The sequence below is a fragment of the Seriola lalandi genome, unplaced genomic scaffold, assembly GCF_002814215.2.
Source record: "Seriola lalandi dorsalis isolate HSWRI2012SDOR001 ecotype SW California unplaced genomic scaffold, Sedor1 jcf7180002054618, whole genome shotgun sequence".
Taxonomy (NCBI): domain Eukaryota; kingdom Metazoa; phylum Chordata; class Actinopteri; order Carangiformes; family Carangidae; genus Seriola; species Seriola lalandi.
In genome coordinates, this window is record NW_019525171.1 from 121,368 (window position 1) to 133,129 (window position 11,762).

The 11,762-nt window shown below is 43.2% G+C and overlaps 2 protein-coding genes across 2 annotated transcripts in view; one reads left to right on the forward strand and one right to left on the reverse strand.

Annotated features, from left to right (window-relative positions):
• Window positions 1-1,381: 1,381 nt before the first annotated feature.
• On the reverse strand, window positions 1,382-3,660 carry bloc1s2 (biogenesis of lysosomal organelles complex-1, subunit 2). Its single transcript, XM_023420113.2, has 5 exons — window positions 3,463-3,660; window positions 3,127-3,243; window positions 2,867-2,986; window positions 2,657-2,761; window positions 1,382-2,206 (listed from the first exon to the last, which is right to left on the reverse strand). Exons 1-5 carry the CDS (start codon window positions 3,626-3,628, stop codon window positions 2,175-2,177), a joined length of 540 nt encoding a protein of 179 aa, XP_023275881.1. The 5' UTR covers window positions 3,629-3,660; the 3' UTR covers window positions 1,382-2,174.
• A 1,358-nt stretch (window positions 3,661-5,018) lies between these two features.
• The window catches only part of usp24 (ubiquitin specific peptidase 24), a 32,095-nt gene continuing 25,351 nt past the window's right edge, over window positions 5,019-11,762 (forward strand). Inside the window, exons 1-7 of the mRNA XM_087177664.1 lie at window positions 5,019-5,425; window positions 8,821-8,989; window positions 9,261-9,328; window positions 9,437-9,580; window positions 10,112-10,237; window positions 10,763-10,798; window positions 10,899-10,964. Coding sequence (XP_087033790.1) covers window positions 5,147-5,425; window positions 8,821-8,989; window positions 9,261-9,328; window positions 9,437-9,580; window positions 10,112-10,237; window positions 10,763-10,798; window positions 10,899-10,964 — 888 coding nt within the window. The 5' untranslated portion in view covers window positions 5,019-5,146. The remainder of the gene's footprint in view (window positions 5,426-8,820; window positions 8,990-9,260; window positions 9,329-9,436; window positions 9,581-10,111; window positions 10,238-10,762; window positions 10,799-10,898; window positions 10,965-11,762) is intronic.

The window sequence follows — 11,762 nt, forward strand, 5'->3', positions numbered from 1 at the left end:
GCTTTGTTGTGACATCACAAAGTTCCAGAAGTCCTGACGGCTGGTTTTAAGGCTCAGTTTCTGAATACAGGCTGTGTGCATTTCTCTGTGGACTGAGGCTTTGATACTTTCACAGTATTAATATAGAAGCTAGAGCTGATCTATAATCACACTACACATGGACACACACCTTTACACTGGAGGAGCTTTAACTCTCCACACGGACACATGGGAACAACTTTCCTTATTATGTCTCAACTGGAAATATATGGAAAAAGAAGATAAAGAAATGCTGTTGCTATGACGATCATTTTCACATAGGATATCGTCTAATCGTGACTGCATTAACCCAAGTTGGGACGTCATTTTTGACGTATATTTCTTTTGTTTCGCTGCTTCCTTTTCTGCATAGGCCACACCTTAGAATAACAAGCCTTTCTTTTGAAAATATGAATTATTGGAGACGGGGAGTGGAGAGGCTGTAAAACTTTAATGACCAGTTTTACATAAGTCTCCTTCATTTCTTTTCAGCTTCACAATTAAATGAATCAGTGGAGTTACACCTACAAATCCCTGCATCTTTACTTTCCATCCCCCCGTTCTGAAAACCACTAATACACATTCAGAACAGAATATAATAAGTTTCCACAGCCAAGCTATATTGCTCCAGCATGCTCTAGTTTTGCGATACTCCCCGAACTGAATAATATAAGAAAGCTTTACCTATGATTAGTATGTTACCTTCTCCTCCATGCTTGGCTGCCTCCTGGCACTCACATTTAGCTTTATGAAAACAACCCAGAATCATTTAATAGACCTGATTTTAGAGCCTTTGGGAGGGGAGCTGAATTTATGCCCCAGGGTCCTGGAAAAAGGCAGGGAAAGGGAGAGATGGAAGGATCACAGTGCAACAGTAAATAATGTTACAGTATGAATAATGAGCTCCCTCTGTGCCAGGGCCTCAACTGGACTAATGACAGAGACCTGTTTTAGATTAGGTTTTACACAAACACACACGCAGGCGTGCATGTGCATGAACCAACACACACACACACACTCTCTCAGGAGAGAGGTCCTATCAGTTTAGATAATCTGTTGCCCGTGGCAAGAGGAGCTGTGGAGCAGCCAATATAAAGGAGGAAACAAAGGAGGCAGAGCGCAGCACACACACATCTCTAGTCACCCATTAACCTTTTGCTTTTAAGTGTCATGAATGAGTCTCATCTGTCTCAGAGCTCGTCTTCTTCTAGGAAGGCTGAAACTCGAACCTCCTTCAGCTGTGGGTCAGAGATGTACAATATTTAATACATCAACGACACATCCATTCAAGTCTTTATCACGGTGCAGGTCTGCCATCTGCTGTCAGGGGTCGGCTCATTTTAAAAGGAAACAGTCTTAACAATGATGAGCAAATTACCATTTATTTAAAAAGCCTCCAGTTTTCAGTGTCAATATCTCAAAATACACATCATACAATAGTTCATCCATGTCAAATATTCATCTTTTTAAATTACAAACTTAAAACTCACTGTACAAAGCTAGTGTGATTTTCAGCTGTGCTCTACACAGTAACCTTTAACATAAGAAACTCTCAATAACGTTAACAGACTGTGGTGCTGTTCACAACCAGCCAGGAAAACAAATCTGTAATGAGAATAATACAATCTCCCAATGTAGATTTTAGGCTACTATTAACAAATCAACTCTCAGGGTCATTATTAAAACAATGAGCATGCTTCATCATGTAAATGATCTATACATGACCAAAGTGTCATTATATACTCCACTGGTTTAAGTAGCTGCTGTGTGTCTTAATGTTTAGTATTAGATTAGTACTCTGATTCCACCCCTCAGTTAGGATATGCAGGTCATCAGGCAGATTTATTCAACGTAAAGTGTGTCTGCAAAAAGAACGCGGCTGTACACCGTGAACTTGGCTGCACGACTGCCGCCAAAAAACTGTGATACTGGAGTTAAATCTAAGCCAAGCACTGCAGTACTAATTCATGTGCCTTCAGCTGCTTCCTCCTCGGTCGATTCTAAGTGTCAATGTGGCTCGGACCGTTTGTTGTTTCAGTCTCAGTTCACATCCTGCCCCGCAGCTCCTGGCTCCGCTGGCAGGGAGCGACTGAGGCAAGGCAGGGTGAAAGAAGGCGAGAAGGCACCGTAACTCTCAGTCTGCCTCTTCTTCCTCCTCATCGCTTCTCCAGTTTTTTGAATCTGGCCTCTGTAAAGATGCGGAGAGTCAGGGACACGATCACTCTGTGGCTGAGGTCCAAACGCAACATGTTCAGTTAATGTTCGGCTGCCTTTGTAGGCTGTAACGTGAAGAACTATCCGTGGCGTCGCAGCACCATCTGCTGGTGGACTTCATAATGCTTTGCAATATGAGCCGATGGATGTGGCTGGACTATTATTGGATTGGACCTCACATACGGGAATAGATAGCCAGCACATAAAGAGTGACACCATTATGTTTCCACTGTCATGCAGGGAGTTTCCTCTCAGCAACAGAAACACAAGACCTTCAGCAAACAGTGGAACTGCACAAATACAGTTATAATAAAGACACTTATTGACTTGCTGCAGTCAGTGATGAAAAGGATCAGTCCCACTAATTATATTCTTTGACAGAACATATCAAACACTGCTGAATTATGTATATTTAATGTCTTACCCAGCTTCTTGGAGTATGCGTCCAGTTTGTAAGCAGCTTGTTCAAGTGAAGACACTTGCTCCTCAATCTGATTTATTTGGTCCAAGTAAGGCTGTAGGCTGGCATCTAAAGCAAAAACACACCCCACAACACAGTCGTAAAAATATATTAATTAGAAATACAAAAAAAATATACAGTTTTTGTGCAGATACAGTGCATCATCTCACTCACACTTGTTGTTCAGATCCTGCAGGTTACGGCTGATATTAATGCTGATGTCTTTCATTTCCATGTACTTCAGGCTGGTTAGCTTGTTCATGTTCTCCAGCAGGCGGTAATCCTCGCAGGTGGCTGACAGGTGAAGGAGATGGGGAGAATTTGCATGAGAGAAAAGAGGAACCAGACAGAAAGAAGGGTAAAGAACAAAGATGAGAAAACAAGCATCAGAAATGAGTCCCCTACACCGTAGATGTTTCTACAAGTATAAAGACCTGTGAGTTCTCCTTGCAGGAAGACGGCCATCTTTTCAAACATATCAGTGCACAACTCGTTGATGTCAGGCTCTGCAGGCTCCACAGCCTCCTCTGCTGTCTCCACACCTCCATCACCTGAACACAAGCAGAGGGAAGGACAGGTACAGCACAGAGCACCGCTTGTCAGTCCAGGTAAAACACTAAAAGTTACACTACAAAGCCAAATTTAAGAAAAAATAAAAAATTAAGTAAACTGGCATGCAATGTAACTGTAGTTTAAAATAAAAAATAAATGGGTTGGTATGTGTCATTAGCTTTAGCAGGCTGCGGAAGCTGCAAGGAAACGCGTCTCACTGTTGGTGTGGGGTTTCTTTGGAGCGGCCGCCGGGCTGTCCTCTGCATCCTCCGGGACTTCTGTGCGGCTGCTGGAGCTCGGAGCCGGGATCGGGGCCGCCGCATGAGCCGCTGGCGCCCTGGAGATGCTCTCCATCGCACTGGCGTCGTCTCCAGTCGCAGCCATTTTGTTCCTGGTTTGAGTCTCCCCGAGTCACATGAGCCGAGTGTTCACGTGATGTTCACCCGCCACCACAGACCACACCACCGCGACTCGCGCGCATTGCCACGCCCTTTATGTTGTCTGAGATTGGTTGTGGTTGTAAAAAAAAAAAAAACTTTATTGACAACACTGTAATGTTACGATACAAATTACTGCACAGAGTGTTGTGGAAAATTAAATGAAATAATCACAACAAAAACACCAGCAGAAATAAAATGTAGAATTGTTCTCAACTATATACTAAATGAAGAACTGCGAAAGAATAAAATAAAATGTAATAAGATAATAAATCAAAGAAAAAATGAATTGTTACAATGGATAATACACACAAAAACACGACAGACAGAATCTATACTCTTCTATACTAATCATATATTTGCCCGAAAGATACAGATTTATCAGGTTTACAACTTAGTTGTTTGATTCTACATTCAAAAATAAGACCATATTTTCTGTAATAGGGAAAAAGACCTTATTTCATGGAAGCAATAAAAACATAATATAAATTATAATATAATCATTTATTGCATTTGTCAATCAGCGATTACTGAAAATAGAAATATTTCATAGTTTTCACAAATGTTACAGGTAAGCCACTATATCGTTAGGCAATATCTACAGGTCCAGTTAACTAATCAAATAATGGAGAAAAAAGTATAGAAAAAAGTTTGAAATGTGGTTATGGTGTGGAGGTATGCCACCAGAAGAACTGTAGACATTTACTTTTTATGTACTCTTACAATGCAATTCCCCAGTTAAATGTTTAATCAGAATCTGAAACACTTTATTAATGTCTTGCGGGAAATTGTTATGTTGCAGTGCTCCTTTCCACACTTACAAATATAATAATACAATAATAATAAAAAATATAAATATAACATATTCAAATGTAAAAAAAACATTCCTATTATGATTTTAAAGTACATAGTACAACCAAATTCATTGCAATATTGGCACTATTACCCCCATTCGTAACACCTCATCTAAAATAACGAGGTGGACTGTAGCTACAATAGATAGCTACCAAATATCCATGAGACTCTACACTGGCTTGACCATTAGGGAAGCCAATTTCCACCAGGGAAAAATAGATGAAAGGTTTAGACATGATAAAAAAAATCAAAATTTTAGATTACATAAATGAGATTTAGTTTAGTTTTTTTTTTTTGTCTTCCTGAGGAAAGTGGGTGCAATGCATATTTATTAATCATGAAAAAGGGATAGAAACACCGCCGTTAAACGGTGAATAACCTTAGAAATTATAACCACATCTGGGACTTTTCGCTGTGCGCGCTCCCGAAATGAGCATGCAGTTCTTGGCCTGCAGAACTCGCCATAACACCTGTGTCGGCGCTGTTGAGGGGGGAAGCCAGATCGTGACAGGCTAGCAGCAGCGGACTGTAAACATGGCGGCGTGCACAGCTACAGGGCTGTGCCGAAGACCCCGTTACTATTAGTCTGAGAGAAGGAGACACCCCAAAAATGGAGACCGAAGAGGAGCAGCACATAACCACGCTCCTCTGCATGGGTTTCCCAGACCCCGACGTGATAAGGAAAGCGCTCCGGCTGGCAAAGAACGACATCAACGAGGCAGTGGCGCTCCTAACGAACGAAAGCCCCGGACTCGGTTATGGATATGAGCCGATGGAGAGTGGGCCTGCTCCCGGCTTGGGCTCGAGCGGAGACGGGGAAAACAGCGGGCGGACTGGGACTGGAGGGTTTGATCCTCCGCCCGCATACCACGATGTGGTGGATAGCGAGGTAAGAGCAAGCATCTACTGGAGCAGCGAGGAAGGAGAACATGGCTAATTGCAACTTAGTGAGAGAGAGAGTGGGCTCGCCCATTTAACTAGCTTAACTTAGCAGCTTCACCGCTATGTGCACCGAGCCCAACGTGAGCTGTCAGAGCCGGGGGTGAAATGCTCTCCAAATCGCACCGAACAAGGCATGACACTGGCTCATAGTGGCTGGAGAATCGTCTGTTAACATGGAGCTTAGCTACTCAAATAACGAGGCTAAATCGCATTTCTAAACTTACAAGCTAACCTAGCTAGCTAGTAGCCTGCTAGCTAGCGCAAGTTGAGAGTGGAACCCCGCCAGTATAACTGGACCAGGTGGAGCAGCACAGAGGCATGACCCTGGAGGATTGCAATCGTAGGTTTGTATCTGGGTGTACTGTGGTAGTGTAAATCAGCTTCCATCAGCTAGCCCGCAAACAGTTGGACGGATCTGTTCAGCCTGCTTTGCATGGGTTAGCTAACGTTAGCTAGCAGGTTGGCTGACAGCGTCAACCGTGCTCATAGCCTGCCGAGATTGCAGTCCTCTCCAACCGGACGGAGAAGGGCTTTCGCAATTTCTCTGACATACGTGGGCATTTTGCTCATTCTTCTGTCCTCACTCTCGGTTGTCAAAATGTCAGCTTCTTTTTTCTTTGACTGATTACTCGCATTTGATGTCTCCAGGCCGGTCACCGGTCCTTTGACAGTCATTTGCTATCACTTCATCCTAGTTAAGTGTTTATGTGGTGTTGTTACAGTGAACTCCATTGGACACTCATAAATACCTGTGTAGATAAGATCTGGGAAGATTGCTTTGACTGACAGCCTTCAGCAATTGACCTCAAACCTGTTGCTTTTCCTACATCTCATAAAATCTTGCAGGTACTGTCAACAGTGACTTCTTAGAGAGTCTCAAGTCGTTTCATTTGTACGATTATTGATTCAGACTTTTCAACCACTTGCTGCATCCCTTTGATGGTGATGCTGTTTGAGCTGCTGTGTTTGTGGGTCAGCAGAACAGGTACAGATAAACCACCCTGGCCTCAATACCTGTTGGCCATTTCCTTAAACCTCCCTTCTCTTTCATTCTCATGTCACAGCTTGATGCAGGTCGTTAAGTTAGTATAGTAAAAACAACTGTGGGTATTTTCAGTAGAAAGTCAAAATATAGCACACATACGCAGGTTAGTGTAACCAATAAACCAATAATATGCTAATAATAGTGTTGTTATAAACTAACTCAGCTCAGGTAGAATTCCTCTCAGCCCATTAAGTGTGTTTAAGAGCTGCAGAAATAATCTTTCCTGCATATTCATGTTAAGGAAGTTTGGTTTGAACCTGTTTTTCCATTTAAACCCGCCTATCTATTGAATAACCTATGCAGGTTTGAGTGTGAAGTGTAATGATTTTGTCCTCTCATGCATATTTTTGAAACATTTACAGAAATCATATTAACAAGTGTCACTCTCACATGACAGTATAAAACATGCAATGTGTGGGATAAGTTTGAATGAAAGTGCTTTATTTCCTCTTTTCTCTACCGCTGTCTGGTGTATTTGGCCATAAGAGGCATGTCACAGGCCTTTGGCCTCATGTTATGCTCCTAAATATAGCCCCGTAGTCTCCCTGACACACACAAACACATAGCAGTTTTTGCAGGGGGTTCCAGCGGGGTTGCAGGGTGCATAGTAACAGGGTGGCGCTGAGTTACCTCATGGTCCTGCGCAACATCACATGTGTGTACTGTGCCTTTGAGATTTGAACCTTTCCCCTGAAGGCTTTGGTTCTTGAAACACATTTTTTGCAGCTTATCTGCGTGTTTGATGGTGATTCTTGAAAGGTTCTGTTAAAGTTAAATTAAAACTAAAAGTGAGCTCTCGGCAATCAAATGTTTCTTCTTGGTTAATCTTTGAATCTAGAGAGTTAGATTAGACTTTCCTTCTCTATCTCTCTATCTCTCTCTCTCTCTCTCTCCCTCCCTCTCCCTCTCTGTTTCTATCTCTATCTCTCTCTCTCTCTCTCTCTCTCTCTCTCTCTCCCTCTCTCTCTCCCTCTCTCTCTCTCTCTCCCTCCCTCTCCCTCTCTCTCTCTCTCCCTCCCTCTCCCTCTCTGTTTCTATCTCTATCTCTCTCTCTCTCTCTCTCTCTCTCTCTCTCTCTCTCTCTCTCTCTCTCTCATCCATCTAGCTGTCATTTCTGATTTTCTTAGAAAGGGAAAGAATGAAATATGATGCTTCTCTGTTGCTTCCTCTCCCTCTTCCCTCCCCCCTTTTCTCCTCTACTTAGTGTCCAGTCCATCAATTTATATTGTATCAGTATGCACTGCAGTAAAACATGCACTAAACACACTGACCATTATGTATGCTAATATGTGGAGATGTATTCAAAATGGTAAGACTTGACCTAACTACACTTTGCTGTATTAATATTTATTCTGCGCTCAGCCTGCAGGCGAAATGGTCAAATGAATTGTAATAGTTTTGGTGATTTATAAAGTAGTGAGAGCTGAATCCCAAGGCTCAGTCATAGTTAAAGATACCTTTTTTTAATACAAGAGAACAGGTCAAACCTCCATAGAGTATAATGCTTCTTAAATAGCACAATTATAGTGCTATATTACAATCCTCAGTTGACTTCAAATACGTGCTTTCGTGTGCTGAGCCATTCCACTGGGCAGCACTATTTCAGAAGGAGGTTCTGTAGTTTTATCATGAATATTCAGATGACTTCATGAATATGTGAGCAAATTTATGATGTAAATAATTCAAAAATCCTTTGTCTGCTGTTGCTCTCAGCACACATACTCACAGACGTTACTGCCACTGGCCATTTTGTTTTCTCGTGGCGGCAGAATGCTGATCCTGAACTTGACATCTTGAGTCACAAATGTAAAAGGTTTAAAAGCTGAGTTTGAGTGAGTGGAATTTAATCTGTTCAGATATGACAGCAGAGAAAAATGTCATTGGAGTTGGTGGTATCATACGCCAACAAGTCAGCGTCATGTCATATGGCAGGGTGTTAAATACACTTGACTTTGGCTTTCACACATTGCAGCCCTTTTTGATGTAATTGCATAGTAAAGTACTTGAAAACAAGCACCTGTCTGGATTCGAAAGCTGCTTGAGAGAAGATAGAGGGACAAAAAGATGAAGGGCAGATCGTAGAGGAGAGGACACAGTTTCCAAATGACGGCTATCACTCTTCCCCCAGAGGGAGGAAACGAATCAAGCATCACCCTGTCTGACTTTATCAATGCCGGAGGCCGTTTGGATTATCTCAGAATGGCACAGAGGACAGTTGCAGTGTCATTATAAAACAATGAGACCAGCTGTGTGAAATAAAGTCAGCCACTGCATTAGACTGTAATTTTGTGTTGCAGAGGAGCAACGATGAGAATGGGAACTGCTCCGGGGGAAGCATGGAGTTCCCCACCACCAACCTGTATGAGCTGGAGAGTCGAGTCTTTACTGATCACTGGTCGATACCTTACAAGAGAGAGGAGTCCCTGGGCAAGTGCCTCATCGCGTCCACCTGTCTAGCCAGGCATGGTAAGATTGTGTGTGTGTGTGTGTGTGTGTGTGTGTGTGTGTGTGAGATAAAAACCTTTGTGCCTTAGGTTTGCATTAAGCTAAATACTCTCCATCTGTGTTACCGTGTGGGTGGCAGGTTTTGTTTGGACCGTCGGGTGTTTTTCACGTTGTTATTTTGAACACTTGTGTTACATGGCTCAATCTGTATCTGTTTCATCACTGCCATATTTTTTTCCAAGTTTAGATGTGCGTTAAATATGTGAATCCAACATCTCCCTCTCTACATCAGGTCTCGCTGACGCTGATGAGAACTGCAAGCGGTTCATAGATCGCTGCATGCCGGAGGCCTTTAAAAAGGTGAGCAACAAAGAAAACAGAGCTGTAGGTGACTGTGGAGCACTTGATTGATTAACATGTATTTTCACTGACTCTCCTCCCGTCTGTTTGTCTGCTCGCTGCCCACAGTTGCTGACTAGCAGTGCAGTACACAAGTGGGGTACAGAGATTCACGAGGGGATCTACAACATGCTCATGTTGCTGGTGGAGCTGGTTGCAGAGAGGGTCAAGCAAGACCCCGTCCCTGTAAACCTGATGGGAGTCCTGACTATGGTGTGTCCTCTCTCACTCTGTCTATCTGTCTTTTAATCCCCTTCTACCGACTTTTGTTTTCTTTAAGTAAGTAACTCAGTTGATCTGAGAAACAAATATCTATCAAATCTCCTAATTATTGTAGCCAAATGTTAATGATTTAATAAGTCGTTGATTATAAGGCAGATGATCAATTAAAGAAACCGTATTAGATGTGCTGTCTCGGTGCATCGGCTCTGTATTAAATCATAGTCGGTGACATTAAAGCTCCTCGATACTTCATGAGCTCTGAATCAGCTTCACTTTGTTTCCAATAGCAAGACTAACCTTCACAACATTATTAAAATTTAATTTATTGCCACTCAGTGTAAAAAGCCTGCGGTGTGAAGATTCAATTCCAGTGTGTCAGTGTGTAAAAGTTACTGCTCCACTTTTAGCTTTTAGATGTTTTTTTTCTCTCTCCCATGGAAATCAGACATGTGGCATTACGTGCGTCTTCAAACTGTATCTCTAGCGTGTTTTTGTGCTCTGTATCTTTGTTGTCATGTCCAGGCCTTCAACCCTGATAACGAGTACCATTTCAAGAATCGGATGAAGGCTTGTCAGAGGAACTGGGGTGAAGTTTTCGGAGAAGAGGCCAACATGTTCGCCGTCTCTCCCAGCAACACCTATCAGAAGGTGAGGGACGCCCCCTTCCTTTTACTTTTACTACTGTGAAGTGTTTTTAGAGTATGTGTGCCACTTTGTCCAGATGCATTTTCACAAGTATGTAAAGCCGCGCTGGTATTTATACACACATTTCCTTATTAGCTTTTGTTTACTGTTCACAGTCGAGTTCTTCAAACCCAGTGTTGTGTAACTGAGCCACAGGCGCTCAGCAGAACATGTGTGACTGACGCACAACAGCTGTCAGAAAACTTAGTGCGTGCATGTGTGTGAGTGGGCTTGTTTTTGTACCCTGGTGGGGACTTTAACCTGGATGCACAGTAACACCGTGGGGACAGGAAGTGAAGTCTCCACAGATAGAGACGTCTTTTTGAGGGTTGAGACGTGGTTTTAGGGGATTCATTATGTCAATGAGTGTTCCCCACAGTGATAGTGAAACAAGTGTGTGTGTGTATGTGTGTGTTTGTGTGTCTCAGTAATTTGCTGTTCAAATTCATTGCTGAATAAAACGACTGAAAACATAATTGTCTGTTTCAGGAGCCTCATGGTTGGCTGGTTGATTTGGTGAATCGGGTGAGTAACACGCTGTCACCCAGACGTCTCCATATACGTATGTCACAGCTGTATCAGTTTTGCCTGACGTGTCTCCTTTCCTTGTGTTTTTCTTGTTCAGTTTGGAGAGTTGGGAGGATTCACTGCCATCCAGGCGAAGCTCAACACAGAGGAAATCGAGATTGCCGTAAGACTGATCTTCCTTACCTTTTATCTTTCTGCCCTCTTTACAAACAGCCTGGTGATGAAATAGTTCCCACCCTGGTGTTGGATTGGGAGACAGTCTATACAGGCAAAAGGTCACCATGTTTACCCCCACGGCTCTCAGCTGCAGGGTGCTGAATGTCTCTCTCTTCCCCCCTCTCACTAATTCTGACTTACACACAAACACACTCTCATCCTCCCGCTGTGTGATGGTTGAAATGCTCTGTTGTGTTACGTGTTCTGAGGCATCCTTGTACTGATGCTTCCTACTGGGAACCTGGCCGGAACCACAGCAGTACATAGCCATTGATTCAGTGTGTGTGCACACGCACACACACACATATGCTCCCTCTAACCATTAGCATATTAATAAGGCAGGGACTGGCTGCAACACCGCTGCTGCGCTCGTCAGTGGCGGTGAGAGCTCAGCGGAGTGTAAGATGTCAGATACCCGAACGTTGTCCAAGAACAGGGGCGAGAGAGAGAGAGACTGTGAAAGTGAAAGAAAAAAAAAAGATAATGGGTGGAGTGCTTCCTTACTGTACCGACTCCCAGGGGTGACTCGTTCATTAGTCTGCTTTGAGCAGGAAGTCAAGTCAAGGGGAGGGCTTTCTGAGTTAATGAAGGAGGGAGGTGAAGGAGCCCAGAAGCAGACATGGAAGATAGTGAGGAACATGGGAACTACTCAGCAAGCTGCTGTGATTTAGCACTGAATGACAAACGACAGCTGGGCTCTGGTATTGGAAAAACTCACCCACACATCTGGTTACACCCCCCCCCC

What these genes read in the sequence shown, in the direction of transcription:
- bloc1s2 (XM_023420113.2), bottom strand. Translation starts at nt 3,628, where the DNA reads ATGGCTGCGACTGGAGACGACGCCAGTGCGATGGAGAGCATCTCCAGG. An exon ending in AAAGAAACCCCACACCAACA is followed by an intron (nt 3,244 to 3,462) that starts GTGAGACGCGTT and finishes GCTTGTGTTCAG; the next exon opens with GTGATGGAGGTGTGGAGACA. An exon ending in GCAGGATCTGAACAACAAGT is followed by an intron (nt 2,762 to 2,866) that starts GTGAGTGAGATG and finishes TTTTTGCTTTAG; the next exon opens with ATGCCAGCCTACAGCCTTAC.